Below are 19,608 nucleotides of genomic sequence, written 5' to 3'. Positions count from 1 at the left end.
CTATTTTTATTTTGCCATTTTATTTAAAGTTTTATATGATTATGAATATAGATTTGCATTTGTTCATAGTTGTTTTTCTTTGTACAAAATTTTAATTGTGACTGGGTATGCGAAACGTAACAAGTAAACACATTGTATAAATGTCATATAAACCAAACGCTTTTAATCATCTGGAGGTATTGACATGATATTAATTTAAAAATTCTGATTTTGGTAGGATTTAAGATAAATGTATATTCAAACCTTTGCGGCTTTGTCCTCACACACAACTAACAGATATATTTCATTCTCCTTTGTGAGGTGTCATGACCAAATGAGTTGTCTTGTACACCAAGTAAATTTGGTGTATTCAACAAGATTATGAAGTCATGTTTTGACCAAAATGTGTTTAGATATTTTTTTTTATATATTTAATCAATAAGGTCTATGGTATATTACATTATAGCAAATTTTCAGAGCAGATTAAAAAAATTAACAACATGAGTACTGGAAACCAAGGAAGCAAAGCTTGTAAAAAAGTTCGGTTTTATTAAGTAAACAAATAAAATAATTAAATAAAGAAAACAAAGTTAAATTACAAGACAAATCAATAAAAACATTACATAATTCAAAAAGATGTTCATAATAGTGAATTTAAAAATCTATGCATTGTATGTGTTTATAAATTTTTCTTTCAACTTGATCTTGAATGTGGACATATGAGTGATATTTGTACAGTAATAGAATTGGGTAATGATAGCCAGTATTTAGGTCCATTAAAGAAAGCTGTGTTTTGTTGTTGTGATCATACATGATGGAATATGGTATGATAATGACTGAAACCGAAAGGTCCACTGATTAATCTCAGATAAGAAAGTATAATACATACTACAAGTATTGAAATACACGCCATCGTGTTGGGATTCTATATTTCGACATTAATTATGTCATCATCAGGAATGTTCAATATTTCGACATTAATTATGTCATCATCAGGAATGATGATTCCTGATGATGACATAATTAATGTCGAAATATAGAATCCCAACACGATGGCGTGTATTTCAATACTTGGAGTATGTATTATACTTTCTTATAATGACTGATGTGTTGCATAGAGGAATGGATTTGTGAGTTTATGACAAAATGATAAAAAAAAAAATAACAAAAAAGTTGTCAGTTTATTTTTAGAGGTGATTTTCTCCCAAGTCAGTGTTTTCAGAAGTCTGAATTATAAAGTGATCATACTCTGTTTCTATTTAGCCTAGGAACATCCAAAATCTTTAATAAAGCTTTAATACAAATGAAATCCATTTGAATCGCAATTATAAATTTTTCGTGTTTGGTTCTACAAGACTCATTTTGTGACAGCACCTCGCATATTGGCATGATTATGACATATCACACCCACTGGGCATATCACAGGTATTATTGTCACACAATAGTTTGGACAAAAATATTTAATGGAATTATGAATATTTTTTTTTAGGCTGTGTATATCACAACACCATCCCCAAGCATTGCTGAAGACATGGCGGACTTAATTGATGGATATTGTCGACTCTTCTCCCAAAATGAAGAATCTGTTGTGAAACCTCAAGGTAGGTTATTTTTTTTTTTTTTTATTAAAGTCTATATTAAATTAGGTACGATGTATGTTCTTCATAATTGTGTTCTGAAAATGAAACTTAATTTGCTTTAGATAGAAATGTAATCTGTTTAAGTTTCTATAAGAAATATCTCAAAATGATAAGAACAGAAAAAAAAATATTACAAGGAAACATAGAACAATGCCAAGGAAAAAAATATAAAAATATAAAAAAAAGTAATGGTAAAGTCAAATTTTAATTTTGATATTATTATTGTAGTGCCTAATAGAGTGACTAGTTGTATAGGAAATTTAAAGCTGTAATTTTAGAGTGTTTCTGAATGGCCATTAAAACAAATCATTGGTTAACATTTCTAAGAGACAGGCCTAGGAACATCCAAAATCTTTAATAAAGCTTTAATACAAATGAAATCCATTTGAATCGCAATTATAAATTTTTCGTGTTTGGTTCTACAAGACTCATTTTGTGACAGCACCTCGCATATTGGCATGATTATGACATATCACACCCACTGGGCATATCACGGGTATTATTGTCACACAATAGTTTGGACAAAAATATTTAATGGAATTATGAATATTTTTTTTTAGGCTGTGTATATTACAACACCATCCCCAAGCATTGCTGAAGACATGGCGGACTTAATTGATGGATATTGTCGACTCTTCTCCCAAAATGAAGAATCTGTTGTGAAACCTCAAGGTAGGTTATTTTTTTATTTTTTTATTAAAGTCTATATTAAATTAGGTACGATGTATGTTCTTCATAATTGTGTTCTGAAAATGAAACTTAATTTGCTTTAGATAGAAATGTAATCTGTTTAAGTTTCTATAAGAAATATCTCAAAATGATAAGAACAGAAAAAAAAATATTACAAGGAAACATAGAACAATGCCAAGGAAAAAAATATAAAAATATAAAAAAAAGTAATGGTAAAGTCAAATTTTAATTTTGATATTATTATTGTAGTGCCTAATAGAGTGACTAGTTGTATAGGAAATTTAAAGCTGTAATTTTAGAGTGTTTCTGAATGGCCATTAAAACAAATCATTGGTTAACATTTCTATAAAATTGTATTCACTAGGGTTTAAGATGAATAATACTGTACTGTATTTGAAGATTATTCATGTCACTTATATTGTGATGACATATCACCTATTTATGATGAGATTCTATCAAGTATTAATATTAAGTTAAGAATGTTTTGCAAGATTTATGTGATTGGATGACCTTTGTAATCCTGATTGACCTCTGTAAATAGTAACCTCTGTGCAGGAATGAGTCCTGTAGGAAGTCATTCCTAGTGGATTAGCATGTAAGTGGGAGGTATGTTATGATAAGTGGGTTGCAATGAAACTCCATCATATTATTGGAGTTTTCCTTTGCATTAAAATTGAATACCCTAAAATATGGCTATTTCCCCATAGGATTTGACCTTATTATTAAAAGATTATTGACCATCTCCAGAAAAGTGTTAACATAAGTAGGGTGTCCAGAAGGAGTAGTTGTATTATAAATTATTCCAAATTGTATTAATTGAATGATTGCAAATAAGTAAGTTGCGGTGCATTTAGTAAGCTGCTAACATATTGACCCATAAAAGTTTGCTTGTATCTCCGTGTTGCATGGTCTAATGAATTAACACACATTCCTCAGTGCGTGTTTTAGCAAGTGAAATAAAATGTGTGTGTGTGTTGCATGTTTGTCAATATAAAATCTTATTGAATATTAACTCTCCTGCACACTTGAAGTGAATTCAGCTATGATGTTTGCATTTGAGGCTGTGATAGATTATGTGTGGTGGGTCCAAGTGTATTCACTACAGTTGGAGACTGGGTATTATTAAAGAAAGTATAAAAACATATTATAGGTACATGAATTATTGGACAGCCATTCAGAGTATTTCATAAAAGTTTGAAAAGCTGCCTTGCTCAAATCAGCATTCTTCTCCTATGTGATATTTTGTGTATTTAATTTGACATTATGAGTAACAAGGGATGATAGTATTACATATTTATGTGAAGTGTACTCCAAAAAGAATAAAATAACTAAGCAATTTTAATTCAGTAATTCGTGTTTAGAATGAAAATTGTTGGTATAGTCTTTCTGGTGTTTGCTTAATACATGTTTTTATATCTTAATAAGTTATTATATAATTAAAAAGTAGTGAATATCATTGAATAAATGGTAAGCATTAATTAAGACTATTGTACATTTAAATGCAAAAATTTAAACACTGAACTATCTACTCTGTCATTATATTAATGTTCCAAATTGTAAGGAAAAGGTGAGTGTTATGTGATGAAGATGAATGAGAGACTTTATATACCATTAGTATGTTTGTGCATGAGCTATATAACAAGTGTGTTAGAAACTGATGATTATCTATTGGCTTAGTCCCACTTGCACCTATCAGGAGGAAGTCTTCAACTTCTAACTGCAGCAGGCATGCTAGTAAGTACAACAAATGCTCTTCTTTGTTCAACTGACACCCGTACTTATACCTTTCTCATTGCATGTTCCAGTTTGTATTTGCAGTTCATACACATTGTAGCTTTATTGATTGATTTCTTGCTGTGATTATTCCTAATAATTTATTGTTGCTTTTTGATTGAATAATAAACTCATCTACTAATCTTGACAAATTAATATTTTTGGTAGTTTTTCATTATTTTTTGCTTCATTTTATATATTTATTTTACAGTCTGTTCATACATGAGGTGTTTTTTTCAAACATTACATAAGTTAAAGAAAAACTTTTTTTTTCTCCTAAGTTTGAAAGATTGATAATTTGTAATGGAGTTATAGTTTACCATAGATGTCCTACCTACATTGTTTTTATAATTTGTAATTAATTTAATCAAACAACATATTTATTCAAATAGTTTGGTTCTGTTTCTGGTCCTATAATTTTTTTCATCCAACTGTCTTGACCAAATATGTTTTTTTGAAACTATGACTGCTCATTATTATACAGTAGTATGATGGTTATTAGTAAACATGCCCCATTCATGAAATTGGTGCTTATATGTTATCTGGTTGGCATATATCTTTGTGTATCTTTGTATGGGATGAGGGTTATGTACGTATATAGTATGTACTATGTCAATATATTACTGTATTTATGTGTGTCTACAGTAGGATTTTGTATATTTGTGGGTATGGGATTTTGTATATATGTGTATGTGTCTGGAGGTGTGTTTTGTATAACATGTGAAGGGTTTTGATATTTATTTGAAATACCTGAGTAATAATTTTTATTGGGATGCTTGTGAATATATTTATTTATTATAGGCACACACAAATACATAGCTAAGGTCTGTTTGCTGTATAGTATGTGCCCTGTGACAAAAAAATGTACTACTTTACCAGGAACCAGCTCTTTGAAATCAGAAGTCAGTTTCAACATTCAAATCAAAGAAAGGTTTAGGCCTACTCGTTGTTTTTTGTTTGTGTAAGATCACTTGTCTGCTCCTTTACAAGCCCCCTCAGATACTAGACACTAATCATTGTACTTCTGTCAATATTATGGTTGCTAAAATGGTGATTTCAGTCAACAGAAACAAAAATATAATAGTACCAGTTTTATAACACACATACAGTACGTGGCAAAGACAAGCCAAACCAGTCACTTGTCGCAAATCTGAAAATTCTGAGAAAATGGCCAAAACATGCTGGAATGTCAATTTTTTTTTTTATTGCACTAAACTAAACCTTTATCTACCTATAGATCATGCTATTTTGTTTTCAATGTTAAAACAACACATTGTAAGGATTTCATGATAGTTTCTGCATGAGAAATGCCCGAAATCATAAACTTTGATGGCTGATTTCTCATTACTGTTCTTTAAACAGTTGTATGTTTAAATGCTTGTAACTTCATAAGAAAATTTCGGATTGAATGATTTTTTTTTTACCATTTTATAGCTCTCATTTTACTTTTCAACTCTCTATCAATAACTCAAAATCAATTTTTGCAACAAGTGACTGGTTTGGCTTCTTTTTGAGACATATACAAGTTTTTTTTGCAATGTATTTTTGCACTGTAATTTCCTTTTGGACAAAATAAATAAATCTGAATCTGAAACACAATACACCTAAAGAGAGACCACAATCGAGGCCATTCATCGTTAGAGGGCGAGCTATACTACTGGCTGTATATAATTTAAATGCAATTGATTTAAGTACCTCGGCCACTGTGTGTGAAAGTTCATTACTCTGTGTTTCTTCAGGCCTGTGTGTTATTCTCATAGTCAGCTGAAGTTTTCTAAGAGAAGTGTGTAAGTGCCTATAGCCTAGTTGTTTTTATCAAGCATTCATCATGTTTCGGTGTATTTTGGGTGTTCAATTGTACAAATTATTCTTTGTTATTGAGTTTTACAGGAAATCCTAACATGTCATCGTCCAAGGTTATGTTGTCTTCCTTGTTGTTCCTTGGCCTTAAGATATATACCAGAGGACTTTTCTAGTAGATCCCACCAGGGGCTCTGGGCTTGAACTTTGCTGTGGTCCTTACCCATCTTCAGACCCCCAGCCATTAGCCTGCCCACATACAATTTAATTCCTTTGCTTATCACGTCAGTATAAAATGGTCTTGTGATGACCAATGAACAGTACATTCAAATGACCAAATTTAACTACCATGCCAATTCCGGTTTTTGTGTTATTAGTGTACTGCTTACACTATGAACAACCCTCCTGTAGGCCCCATCAAGAATTTTTTTTTGTTGTTTTTGACAGAAGAACTTCGAGCGAGAAATAGATTGCCAGTTGGCTGTTTTTTTGTCTTGTGGTAGGTGATTTTGGTGGGAAAGTGTTATAGGAGATTACATAAATAGAATCTCCCAGAATGTGAAAAAAAAGGCTAATATTTTTAGGGCCTCTGTCTGCTGGGCCCAACTAAGGGCTCTGGCTCAGTCCGTCACAATCAAACCGTGCTGCCGCCTATGCTTTTTTGGGATGTCCTGCTTAGTAATACAGTAGATACTTGATTTTTTTAAATTTTTGTTATCATAGATTAATAAATATTAATATGGAAATTATGGCCTTGTAGGAGAACACATGCCAAGTGATATAATTTCCATAATGTAGTTAATACTGTTCTCAGTGAAACTCATAATGATGCTATGAATGGACAGTACATTCTAAATGTGTTATAGATAACCATTGCCATATTATGTACCAATTCCTGATACTGTCGCCAAACAATTGTTGTCGAAAAAAGCAGAGTACGCACCTATGACAGAAATTCTTCTTGCCAAAATTAGGTAAGATGCTAAAATAAGTGACTGGATTATTTTTCTGAACCATGCTCAATATACAGTAGCCTTTATCTGCATATGGTTTCAGTATGTAGGTCCAAATTTTTCCAATAAGGTTCACTGTAAGTACGTTGTGCTTTTAATAGTGTCGTCCTAAAAGTGCAACTATGCAAACTTCCAATAAGCTTCTTAACTAATAATATTATGGTAATTTGTTTTTCAAAAAATAATTTCCTGTAATCATTTTAAACTTTACTTTTTTAAGAAAGGAAACCATGAAAATCACAGTATTGTCTTTTGAATTTAAGCGTGGGAAAGGAACCACTGATATGACAATGAACCTACGTGTAGAGGATGTAAGCATTGCAGGTGTCATTGCCTTTAATATAGCATTTAGAATATTACTCATTGTTAGTTGGTGGTACTGTGTTCATATATTTAAACACATCAACACATTCTTTCACATCGAGCTCTAGTCATATGAGTTTAATACCATTGTAATGTTTTGGTTGTTAAACTTTAATGCTTTTAGCAAAAGATCTGGTTATCTGTATGAGAATGATTACCTTATGTTTAGTAAGTAACACCTTCATGCACTTTTTTTTTTGTACAAATTATATAAATATTTAGTATTACTTATTTCAGTTTCAATACTATAATTTCAGTTTTCATATTGGTAAAAACTCAAGTTAGTCAATAAGCATTAGAAATCTTGATTTAGAAAGAGCATTAGAAAGTTTTGTTTGGGCCACCTATAAACACCCTTGTATAGTTGAAACATATTTTTCTGGCCTTTTATCAAGAATGATCTAGCGAATCTGCTTGTTATAAGCTCATCTAGTTTGTTAAACTACTATAATGCTCTACATCGGTAGCTGTGGTGTTGAAGGTTTCGGAAGATTGTGGCTTTTTTTGGTATGATAACATTTCAGGTAGGGCAAAACATCATTTTACTGATGAAACTCACATCGAAATAGAATTTGCAGTACACTAAGCGTAAGCTCGGTTGCCTAGTGGTTATGACACCAGGCTACTTATCTGGAGGTTGTGGGTTCGATTCCTACCCGAATCACTTGAACTTTTTTTCGCAAGTATTTAGGAACGTACTGAGTATTCGGTACTAACAGGTAGCAAATCATCCCTCCTAAGATTGTGACTTGTTGACTGCATAAGGTTTTAATATTTAGAAATTGTTTAAAAAAAATTAATATATCTGAAATTATTGTGCTAATATACCAACAGGTTTAAGATATGTGCGTGCAATATCTGATTACAGCTCTCCAAGTAAGTTAACTGCTACATCTTAAACTGTATTATTGACCTAAGTATTATAGTTATCATTTTACACCCTCACCTTCATTCCAAGTCTGTATAGTAGGGCCTCCGTCCAAATGCTTAAAGATGTATTGTCCCATGGGAAATACCAAAAAAAATCATAAAAATAATTTTTGAAATTAACTTGCTGATTTTGAAGTAACATAAAAATCATCAATTTGAAAGTTAGTGTTATTTGAAAAATGTTTACCCATAATTGTACAACAAATAACTATAGAAACACTTCTAATGCTGTATTTTTTTTTAATCAATATCCAGTATAAAAATCATTGTACACATTTCTTGAATTGAGTAGTTTCTATGCTCAAGTTAATAACTTGTATGTTAGGCCCCCATTGCAAAATGAGCAAGTGAATGTTAAATTATTTGTTATGATTATTTTTATTTCAAATTCAATACATCTTTAAGAGATCTAATTCTAGTAAAAAAATCTTAGTTTGATTGATTGAATATTTTAATTGACAGGACTATGCACACCTGAAGTTTTGCTGAGGCCCTGAGAACATCCCATTTCATGCAGTATCACATTTGGTTATTTCAATATCTGATAGTACTTCATAATTTGTTGCACTGTGATATAATTATCATGAAATGTCACAATACATCAGGAGGAGCCATAATGGAGAATTTTATTCTATGAAGTACACGGCAACTACTGATATATATATTTTGATAGTTCAGTGGCGGATCCAGATTTGTTTGCTGGTGCTGAACAAATGGATTCCAAGGCAAAGGTCCATAGAGGGTGGAAACTATGGTTGGGAGTGAAAGGATTTTGGGTGTTCTTTTATCCTAACGTGAAGGGAGCAGGGGAAACTTCCTGGAAACTTCAGAGTTTAGCCATTCAATTTTTTTTTCTGAATAATACATTTGGTTATTTTTTTGCTGCCTCCGGGGATTAATGTGCCTTTTGCCACTTCCTGGATCCGCCAATTTAGGTGATCCAGCACCACATTGGTTTGGCACAGTTTTATGTGTCGTCACAAAATGTCATGATGTCATGAAATTTCATACAATTAGTGACTTTGTGTTGCACAATGTAATGTAATGTAATGTCACTGGTGATTATTGTTGTATTATGAAATATATTTATCATGTTTTCCTGTAATTTTTTGTAGTAATTCATTTGTTATTACAATGTCAGACAGTTGGACAATTATAAATCTTTCATTGGTATTCATACCTCAATCATTTCAAATGATTGTTATATTATTATTACTTATACTGAATTAATAATACTGATTCAGGAATGATTTTCATTGTTTCATATGCTTTTGTTTGATATATTTAAACATTTCAACTATCCTTTCAACATGCAAATTGTTCATTTACAGTCTTTACTACCAGGCATTGCATTTATTTTCAAACAATTCTAATGAATTTATTTATATGCAAATCTTGATTACAGAACCAGACCCAGCAGAATCTTATTATGCAAACTTGCTGCCTACCGATATTGATGAATTTTAATAAAAAAATTTTACCAGTTATTTTGCACACCGCCAAAAAAAATATGTATTTTTTTTTTATGCCCTATGCTGCCTTCATGAAATTTCCCAAAAAAGATACCAATATTGCTTCCTTATGGATTTCATACACACTGTTTACATTGATCAACAAAATTGTATTTTCGTCTCCACCTAGATGCTTTTGGCAAAACTATTTTCCTTAATAAGAAAATCCCATCCAATTTCATTTGATGCTTTAAGACCCTACTGAGACTAGAAGGTGTGGCTACCACCAACAGTCAGCATACCAGTCAGCTTTGCTTATATTTGCGCCTGTATATTGTCTGAAAAAATGATTTTCATGTATAGTTTATCCTTTATATTTAACAATATTTTTCAGCCATTGTTTTCTGTTTCTTAATAATGCTTCGAGAGCCACTTTGATGGTGATTTATTATACTTTGCTTATCCCACAAGTTCATAAACAAATTTTTGTTTATTGATTTTATTTCCGTTAGCCAACACCCTAAAATGGCAACTAGAAATATTTATTAATAGGCAAACACAAAAATTATGAGGCTTAATATAAACAAGGATAGTTGTAAGCAGTACCACTTTCAGTTTGTGATTAATATATATTATCGTATATCAATCTAATATTTACAGTTTAATGGTGGTGTGTTATTTCTAAGGAAATGTGTAATGATGGCATTCACCACAAAACCTTGGAGGGGAACCATTACTCCAAGGGTGAAGACAATACACACCTTGTGGGTAAACAAAGTACACAGGAAAAAAACACACACAACCCATTAAATTATTTGGTATTGACTGGAAGTTACACAATCCATTATCAAAAAATATAATTAATCTTAGCATTCCAAGCAAAATATTTCAGTTTAACATGAAATAATTATAGTTTTACACATTACGAATATAAAAATTAAGACGAAATTACAGCATAAGAAAATTATTTTTTAAAATATGTTAGGTTAGGTTGAGTTTAAAAATTTACTTAATATATCAAAAATAATTTGGTACAGCCATTATATTTGGACTAGAAATACTATATTAATCAAATAGAAAATTGCAGCATGTGCGGTATTTAAAAAATTAAATAAATTTTACTATAATATAAAAATGAACTTAGGCCTCCCTCAATAATGACATAACAACATTGTTAATTTGACTATCAAGGGATAATGTCTTTTTTAATACATGTAAAATTGCATATTCAGGCTTCCATCTTATAAAATAGACTTTCTAGTGTTTTGATGGTCTCTAAATTATGTATCTGTATGTTTTTGATAGCATTGTAATTGAGTATTGTTTTTCCCTTATTGGTCATGTTCGGATAAAAAAAGTTTAGCTAATAAGTTTTGTTTAACTGAAAGGTTGACTGATGAATCTCAGATAAGACAGTATAATACATACTCCAAGTATCAAAATCCATATTTCGACATTAATTATGTCATCGTCAGGAATCATTTTGTATATTTGTCCAATACAGTTGAAAGACTAGCATAACTTAGTCAGGTAGGAGCAATTCTGGCTGGTAGAATTTAACCACTCATTGATGGAATTTAACTTTAAAAAAAAATTATGCTGTACAGTACATGTAAACAGTCGTAAAAAGCCATTGGTCTTGTGTTGTTTGCTGGTGCATTGATATTCAAATTAAAACGTGATTAAGATAATATGGATTGAAAACCACCCTCCTATATCAGCCCAAGAGAGCAGGCTTATACCAGAGGAAGTACGGCCTAATTGCCTAATGAAAAAAACTAATGTGAGCTCCAGAAAAATGTGTCCCAACATCAGAAAGTAAAGTGTGGGTGCACTAATGATGATTTTGTGAGATACAATTGAATCTGGTAGTGAGTGAGCTGCATCTGGCTAATATATCCATTGAACCTGCAGTTTCTCTATAATGCAAGTGACATATCAAATGCTTGGAATTTTTTTTCTCATCAATGAATCAAATGTTCCATCTGTGTTTCAGCAGCTTATTCACAAACATGCTAATTTTTCATTACTTATTTAAATACAGTGTAGACATATTCATTGTCATGGTAACCCTTTCAATAGTTCAATTTAAGTTATTATTTTTCATGTCTTTCTTCTTTCATAGTTTTCATTAAAGTATTTTTATTCTTAGTTTATGTTATTATAATACTGTCTCATTCTCAACTTGATGTCATAGTATGACAACAACTATTGAGGGAGGCTTAACGCTACATTGTAGTCAATAAAAGCATTACCAATTCAGGATGTTTGCATTTGATGTTAAGTTGTGAAATAGTCACTTTGTAGAAAAAATTTTTTTTTTAAGTTATCTGTATTGTTTATTGTTTTCCATAAAGTTTATCTAATTTTGTTCAAATTGAAACTTCTATTATTTTTATAATATAATTTTTTAGATTAAAGTATTATTGTGAGTACATTCTAATTTAGGTTTGATTATATTACAGAGGGTGACAGAGAGTTACCATCAATACCAGTAGACAGGTAAGTTAGACTTGCATACCTGGATTTAATTTTTTTTTTGTTGAAAAGTATTGTTTACAAGGATTGCTTATTGAATCAGGGTTATTCATGTAGAGCATAATACTTTAATAATGATTAACGTATCAGCCATTTCCTATTTGCAGATATATATACCACCAACTGAAACATTGGCATAACATAAATTTAAATATAGAGAATTATTTATTATTACTGATTGTAAATAATTAAATTAATGATGAGATAAGCTTTGAGTCAATAGTATAAATGATAATGATTATATTTTGTCCAATTTCATTTTGTTGCTAGATACACAAATGCTTAATTTTATTTATACACGATCGAATTGTTACCTTTGCTGATAAGCATTCTTTGTAGCAACAGTGTTCCTATTAAACTTCGGTCTGCACTTCAGGGTGTATCAAAGTGTTAATGAATACATGGAGCTTGCCAGGCCAATCCAGCATCAGTGACCAAAAAATGAAAATTGACGAATTTTTAACATATTTACTTTCTTAACATTGAAAATTTTAAAATGATGCGCCATTTGCTGGAATCAACGTACTATTGCCAAAGTTATGAGTAAATGTATTATGTCTTCTCTGTACTAAAGTATACAATACTGCCAAATTTTATGCTAATTTCTCAGTTTAACAATTAGGGACAGTATGCTGGTTTTGGGATGGCAAACCTCATATATGTAATGTGGCATGATTCCATTAATAAATAAAATAACAAAAACAAAATTTCATTTCAGCTCAAAGTCACAGGAACATGCTGGTCGTGTAGGATTGAAGAAGATTACCTCATCAGGTAAAGCATTTCATGAAACTACTCAAAAGAGGGCCTCTATAACAAATGGCAAGTTATTGACCTTAGGTGGTGCAATATGATGTAAGGTTGCTACCAACTTTTGTCGATGTTATCAACATAACTTTATCAGGCTATGTGAGCTAACACCCATTGTTTTAGGAATTGTGGGGCAGGCATAGAGCTGGCACAAGATGGCGTTCCACATTCAATTTTTTTCAGAAAATGATGGAATATGGTACTATTTTTTTAGTTTGGGTGAATTAAGTAAATAAATAAATCATTTCTGTCATTTTATACATGTGAGGGGTGGGTATCAGAAGAACCACCCACACGATTCTTTTGGCAATAGATTGAAAGGTACAATCACCCATAAAATCAATTTAAAACCTCTAAAAATGAAAATATAAGTTCTTTGAATTACTCATTTAACAAAACCATGTTATCAAATTTTTCAATAACATTTTTTAAATGACATTTTTAAACTATGCATAAATTTCTAGATTTGCTGCTGGGTTATGCAACGACATAGACACATTAAATTGAAAAGAAAAATTTTTTCTCGTTATCATTTTCAGCAGAACACATTGAAATGAACAAAACTATAGTATATTTAAAAGTATGGCCGGACCACACTTTTCAAAGAAAAATAAAAAGAAAAATAAAAAATAAATAAATATAGGCTTAATTCTGAAGGTCTTTGTAGCAGATCTTCAACTTAAGTATATTTTTATTCTAGTATAATCTAGAATTTTTCAAGCTTATCTCTATCACACCCAGATCCAAGAGGGCTTTGGTGATACATAACAGCATAATGTGTCTCTGGCATCAACTGTAGGACATATATTATATTAATCCAGTGGGAAGAGAGGTGGGGGAGGCTGGGTACCCAGACGGGCAGGACCTCTACATTTGTCAATTTATGTTAAACGGATGAAATATAAACATTTTAAGTCTGAATGAGTGCAATGTCATTTTTTTTTTTTTTCATTTTATTGAATTTCTTTAGACACAAGCACCAAGGATATGCAAATAAGTGAACTTAAGCACTGTCCTACATGGCATATCCATTTTCAACAGGGGACTTAATGGACCAATACACCGGGGTAACCCCCTCTACTCTTCTCGAAGAATGTACTGGGTTCTTTAAAGTGCACATGAGCCAAGTGCGTACACTGGGCATACGGTTTAAAGTCCTTATCCGAGAAGACTTGTTAGCTGAAGGTTACGGTGTCCCAGACTTAACCGCTCGGCTGGTCAACTCGCCAAAGGCATCCAAAGGGCATCTAGAGGTGTCATAATCATAATTTGTTTTGCAACTCCCACTATAGAATCAATATAAGTCCTTGATGAGACCCTGTCTGGAGAAGTCAATAATTTTGTCGAGGAATACTGCTTTGAAAAATCTTAATTACCATCTGTGAGTGCCATTTTTAAGCAGAGGTCGATTCTTAAAAATGCGAGCGATCCGATGTTCGCGCATACATTGTCACTGTCGTCGCGCTCGGTTCTCAAAATTATGCCTTCTATTTTACCAATTTTACATGTGCATCTATGGCCCAATTTTAGTAAATATACATGTCTGTTTTAGATTTTGTGTTGTAAATGTTACTTTTAGGTGTGGTATTTCTCGAAATTGTACTTGAGTGAAAGAAAGACCTTTGAACAAAATTTAAAAAAAAAAGAAAAAAATGCTGACCCGATTTATTGGAAAATTTTGGTCGGTTGCAGAGGGCAACACAAATTTTTTTTTTTTTTTTTTTTTTGGGCTAATCATAGAGTATAGTGTACGGTTCAATATATTGAATTTCATAATTTATAATTTACGTTTGTATAAAATTACACAAAGAAATATGTAAAATTTAAAAAAGCCTATAAATAAAATTAATTTAATAAGATGGAACTAAAAAAAATATATTTTATTGTTGTAAAGATAGGAGAGCTCATTTTCGGGAATCTACAACAGAAAGAAAATTTTCTGAGGAAGGACGTCTTGACCCTGAACGCACCCAACCCCCAAATGGCCAGACCACTTTCAATATGCTTCCAATGGCTATGAATGCACACTGAAGTTTTGATTAAGTAAAATTATCACGATCTGAAGTGATCATGCAACCCACCTAAATTTTTCCGCAACCCAAACTTTGGGGAACGGTGCTTTAGATTGTGATCGGATTGCGACTGATTGACACAAATCTACTCTGCAAGCCAAGTTATGATCCTTGCCACATTCAGGATGTGCTAAACACTTAGGCCTGTATTAATGTATATTGTAGTCTACCAGAGAGGAAGTGCAATATTGTTAAATGTACCAGGAATTGATGTATATTGTAGTCTACCAGAGAGGAAGTGCAATATTGTTAAATGCACCAGGAATTGATGTAAGATGTAAATTACGACTGTATGTTAAATCTAGTCTAAGTTCACTTCCTTATTTCTTAGGATCGATGGATGACTACGCAGAGATTGTTGATAATGATGAAGATTATGCGTTGCCGACTACAAAAGACTATGAACTGTTAAGAGGAGATATTACCATCGATGCTGTCATAGGAGAAGGCCAGTTTGGAGATGTCAACAAAGGAATTTACCACGATAAAGTACACACTCATTTATTTTTAGCTTAAGATGTTATTCGCAATATTTTTATAAAAAATTTTACCAATTCCGATTTTCTAATGTAATTTTATTTATTAGTTACTAGTTTTGCATTTGTTTGTTATTTATTTTTCTGGATTTTTATCTGTATTTTTTTGAATCTGCAATATTTGGCTGAAGATGTAATTTTTCGCCATATATTTGTAAATTTCTTATTCCATTTCCTACTGTAATGTTATTAATCAATTTATCTTTAAATTATTTGTATTTTTATATATATTTATATGTATTGTATGACATCCTGTGATTGGCTTCCGCTGTTGGATGATTTTCGAAATAAAATAAAATAAAATAAAATTTTTAATAGAAAAGAGCTGAAAAAGAATTTTGTGTTGCTTAAAGCCAGTCTCCAGAGGAAAATCTTTTGAGGTTTTACAACTGTTTTTGCTAAGACACAAAAAGCATATTTTAATGAAAAACTCGGGAGCAGTTAATAAGATACAGATTTTTTAATATTTAAAAACAGATAATTTAAGTGATTGCTCACAAAAAAGTTCCCATAAAATTAAGATATTCTTCTTTCTAAAGATATTTATTTGTCATATTTTTAAAACTGTTGAATCTGAATTAATATATTCAGGAAATTTTACAATTTTATTTGCTCAGATAAAAGAGAAGGCTTTCGTTTTGTAATGTCATTGCAGTACATGCATTGATTGGTTGGAGAGCCCAAAGCTAGTTGGTCGAGTTTAACTCCTGCATTAACAATGGCTAGTTTTATAAAATTTCAAATCTTTATACCTAATAAATATATCAATAAATAGAATTTTAATAATTGTTTACGAAATTTGGATATGCATATATATCATACTTTTACATTAATGAAATTTGTTATTAGAATAATGAAGAGATTCCAGTTGCAGTGAAGACATGTAAGTCAGAGAGTTTGGGTGACAAGTTCCTAGAAGAAGCTTGTAAGTATATGTCTTTGTATCTGTACCTTCATGGAGAATAGATGTTACAGCAATCTGTTGAACTAAAATAAAATTTATTATAAGTCAGTCGTGACGTCATCACTGCAACTCCCAGTGTTATTTGCCTATCTCATATAGTGCACGCTTGGCTTGGTCTTTTAGGTTCGTGTACAAAAGACCAATTCAACTTGTGCACATCGCACACCACAATGAATTCTATAGGCTAGTTTTTTTACACTAGGACGCATGCCTGGGAAGGGCAGCATATTAGCGTAGGCATAGCTAAATGTAATACACAGCAGTATGCTCATATCACTATAGCAACCGATGATTGCTACACAGGCTGCTACAACAGCTGGAAAAAAAAAACTGACTGAGCATGTGTCACAACTCAAGGAATGGTACGATGACAAGTGCAGAAAAAAAAAATGCAATCCACCGCGCAATTGATCATGCAGCCCCCTGTCTTCAGGTTTACTCATTTCACTTTGCCATACATATTTTGTATTTTGTCCATGTACAATGCATTCATCTTTTTGAATAAATCGATACACGACAACAACAACAACAACAGTTGATTATCAACACTAACATTAGAAGATGGCGATTGACTTACAAAACAATTAATATAGCTGCGTACATCCTACACTAGGCTGAAAATTTATTATACTTAGAATAAATGCATTCAAAAATGTTTTCAAGCATTAAATCTAACCTTTGTATAATAATTTTCCACTAGTGTGCTGTGCGCAGCTCTACTAATTGCTTAATAGTGAATGGTTTATATCTATGTTTATTTATGTTTGTTTATGTTTTGTTTATCTATGTTTATTTATGTTATGTTTTTATCATTCTTCATATTGCAGACACTCTTTCTTTAAACATTTAGAACTGTTTTTATAGACTACATTTATTGATTCCAATATTTTTTAATTGTTGTAAATTTCCACATGTCTAAATATTACATATTCAATGAAATAATTGCCGGAAATGTAGAACAGGAATTTGTAACTTTGTAATGTTTTCCCTTCCCAATACTCAGTGCAAAAAACTCTTTTAAAGATTTTGAAGTTGAAATGTATAGTTGTTTCTCAGTTTGTTACTGTACTTGTTTTTTATTTTCATATTAAATGAAAATTTGCTTTTGTAGATATAATGAAGCAATTTGATCACCCACATATAGTAAAGTTGATTGGTATTTGCACTGACTTTCAACCTAATATGATTGTAATGGAGCTTGCCCCTCTTGGACAGGTCAGTATACAAGTTCTCATTCTTACCATTATGCTGTGTGTATTTGGTACATTGTTAATTTTAATCTATGGGCTACAGATGTATTGGAAATATGTTACTAATTAATTTAAATAAATTAAAGATGTTGGAAAAAGCCAAATACAGTACCATAAAATCATTTTTAGATCAACTTCCTCAGTTTTTTTAGCAACATAAACACTGTTAACCTGAACATAGAAATTAGTGTATTTAAAAAATATTACCCTAAATCATGTTCAGTGGGCATAAACTTCAGGTCAAGGTTGAATGTCATGTATCTTAACCTGTGCACGCATCAGATTTTTGAAATGCTTAAAATCAATTTTTTACTAAATTGGAGCAGGTTCCACTCCATTCTGAGCATTTTTTAATTTTCTGCTCCGTGCGCATTATCAGGCACAGCTTGTACAGAAGCAAAAAATTACATTTTTTTTTACATATATTGGGTTTCTGACAGTGTATTCATAAATTTCCATTCTTTTTCAGTCATTGTAGGGCAATAACAATGATGTACGCGTGCATTAATCATATGAATTTGTGTGCGCATCTTTGTCAACATACAGTGAAAATATACAAAAATCATGCCTATCTATAATCAAAAATAAAACTCAGGATATTCAGTACTTTTATGACTAGTTTATTTATGACAGTACACAAACTTTCGTGCACACGGTGCACTTCTTAGGTGAATTCACCTGAAGAAGAGCACTATCTATAATCAAAAATAAAACTCAGGATATTCAGTACTTTTATGACAGTACACAAGCTTTCGTGCACACAGTGCACTTCTTCAGGTGAATTCACCTGAAGAAGTGCACTGTGTGCACGAAAGCTTGTGTACTGTCATAAATAAACTAGTCATAAAAGTACTGAATATCCTGAGTTTTATTTTCTATTATATATTAGACTAGTACGGCTTATCTATTTTTTATTTATCTATAATCAGTTATAGCTCCTTGATGCATGGTGACCCCTAATTTTTATTTATATATTCTGAACGCATGTTGTAGATTGTAGAGTTGTAGATATGATTTTATAGATCATTATGGCTGATCAGACATTGTGATGTCATAATATTACCATCTGATTTTTTTAAAACTTAATTTTTATCTATGATGTCATAATTTTTATACTCATTTGATCATATCTCGCTTATCCTTGCTTAATCGTTTCCCACCCATAGGCGTAGATCCCGGGGGGGATGGGGGATATATACCCCAATATTTGACAAGGGGGGGGATGGTCCATTGTATCATCCCCCCAATATTTTGACTATGTATGGGATAAAATGGAGCTTTACACACTTAGAAAGACTGTCACAGAAATAATTTGCACTGTCTTATGCGCCTACAAAGATGAAAATTAGCATAATGTATAATGTTGATAACAAAATTATTTTATCTGTTACCAATCTAAGCTCTTCTTTCCTTAGATGTTAGATGTGCTTGCAAATCTGAGCCACATTTCACACTGAAGGGTGTGTACGACATCAGTAACGTTATGTCAATTCCAAGAATGTTTAAGGTTATATTGGTTGATGAGGAATTTATTGATTAGGCCTATAATAGCAAATTGCATCAATTTATTTTGCAAAAACAAGGTTTCCAGTTTAGAGGGGGGGGGGGCACATCCCCTGTCCGCACAAGGGCACACATTGGCGCTAACAACAGGTGCGTAACCGGGGTCTTGGGTCAGAGTGGGTATTTATTTTTTATTTCAACCATCTTTAAAGAGGGTAACCCTTCTAGTTTAGCCCAATAGGTTAACTGATATTCAGGGGCCCTCTTTAATAGAATTAAAGAACAGTACAAACAAC

The 19,608-nt window shown here is 31.7% G+C and overlaps 1 protein-coding gene across 14 annotated transcripts in view; it reads left to right on the top strand.

The window, feature by feature from the left end:
* Positions 1-19,608, top strand: part of LOC117121729 (focal adhesion kinase 1-like) — a 72,102-nt gene that overhangs the window by 9,455 nt on the left and 43,039 nt on the right. For 4 of the 14 annotated variants that reach the window (XM_033267020.1, XM_033267014.1, XM_033267022.1 and 1 more), the window contains 8 exons: positions 2,180-2,291; positions 3,987-4,043; positions 8,093-8,134; positions 12,105-12,141; positions 12,896-12,951; positions 15,391-15,548; positions 16,445-16,520; positions 17,671-17,774. In XM_033267020.1, the coding sequence (XP_033122911.1) occupies positions 2,180-2,291; positions 3,987-4,043; positions 8,093-8,134; positions 12,105-12,141; positions 12,896-12,951; positions 15,391-15,548; positions 16,445-16,520; positions 17,671-17,774 (642 nt within the window). Of the gene's footprint in view, positions 1-1,468; positions 1,581-2,179; positions 2,292-3,986; positions 4,044-5,599; positions 5,870-5,925; positions 7,427-8,092; positions 8,135-12,104; positions 12,142-12,895; positions 12,952-15,390; positions 15,549-16,444; positions 16,521-17,670; positions 17,775-19,608 lie in introns of those variants that run through there. The other 10 variants (XM_033267016.1, XM_033267021.1, XM_033267023.1 and 7 more) reach the window with 9 other exon arrangements.

This window comes from Anneissia japonica, unplaced genomic scaffold (assembly GCF_011630105.1).
Source record: "Anneissia japonica isolate Jap-2015-1 unplaced genomic scaffold, ASM1163010v1 scaffold287709_len1912824_cov184, whole genome shotgun sequence".
Lineage (NCBI taxonomy): Eukaryota > Metazoa > Echinodermata > Crinoidea > Comatulida > Comatulidae > Anneissia > Anneissia japonica.
Note: the sequence above shows the minus strand (reverse complement) of the source record. Positions and strands in the feature narration are given on the sequence as shown.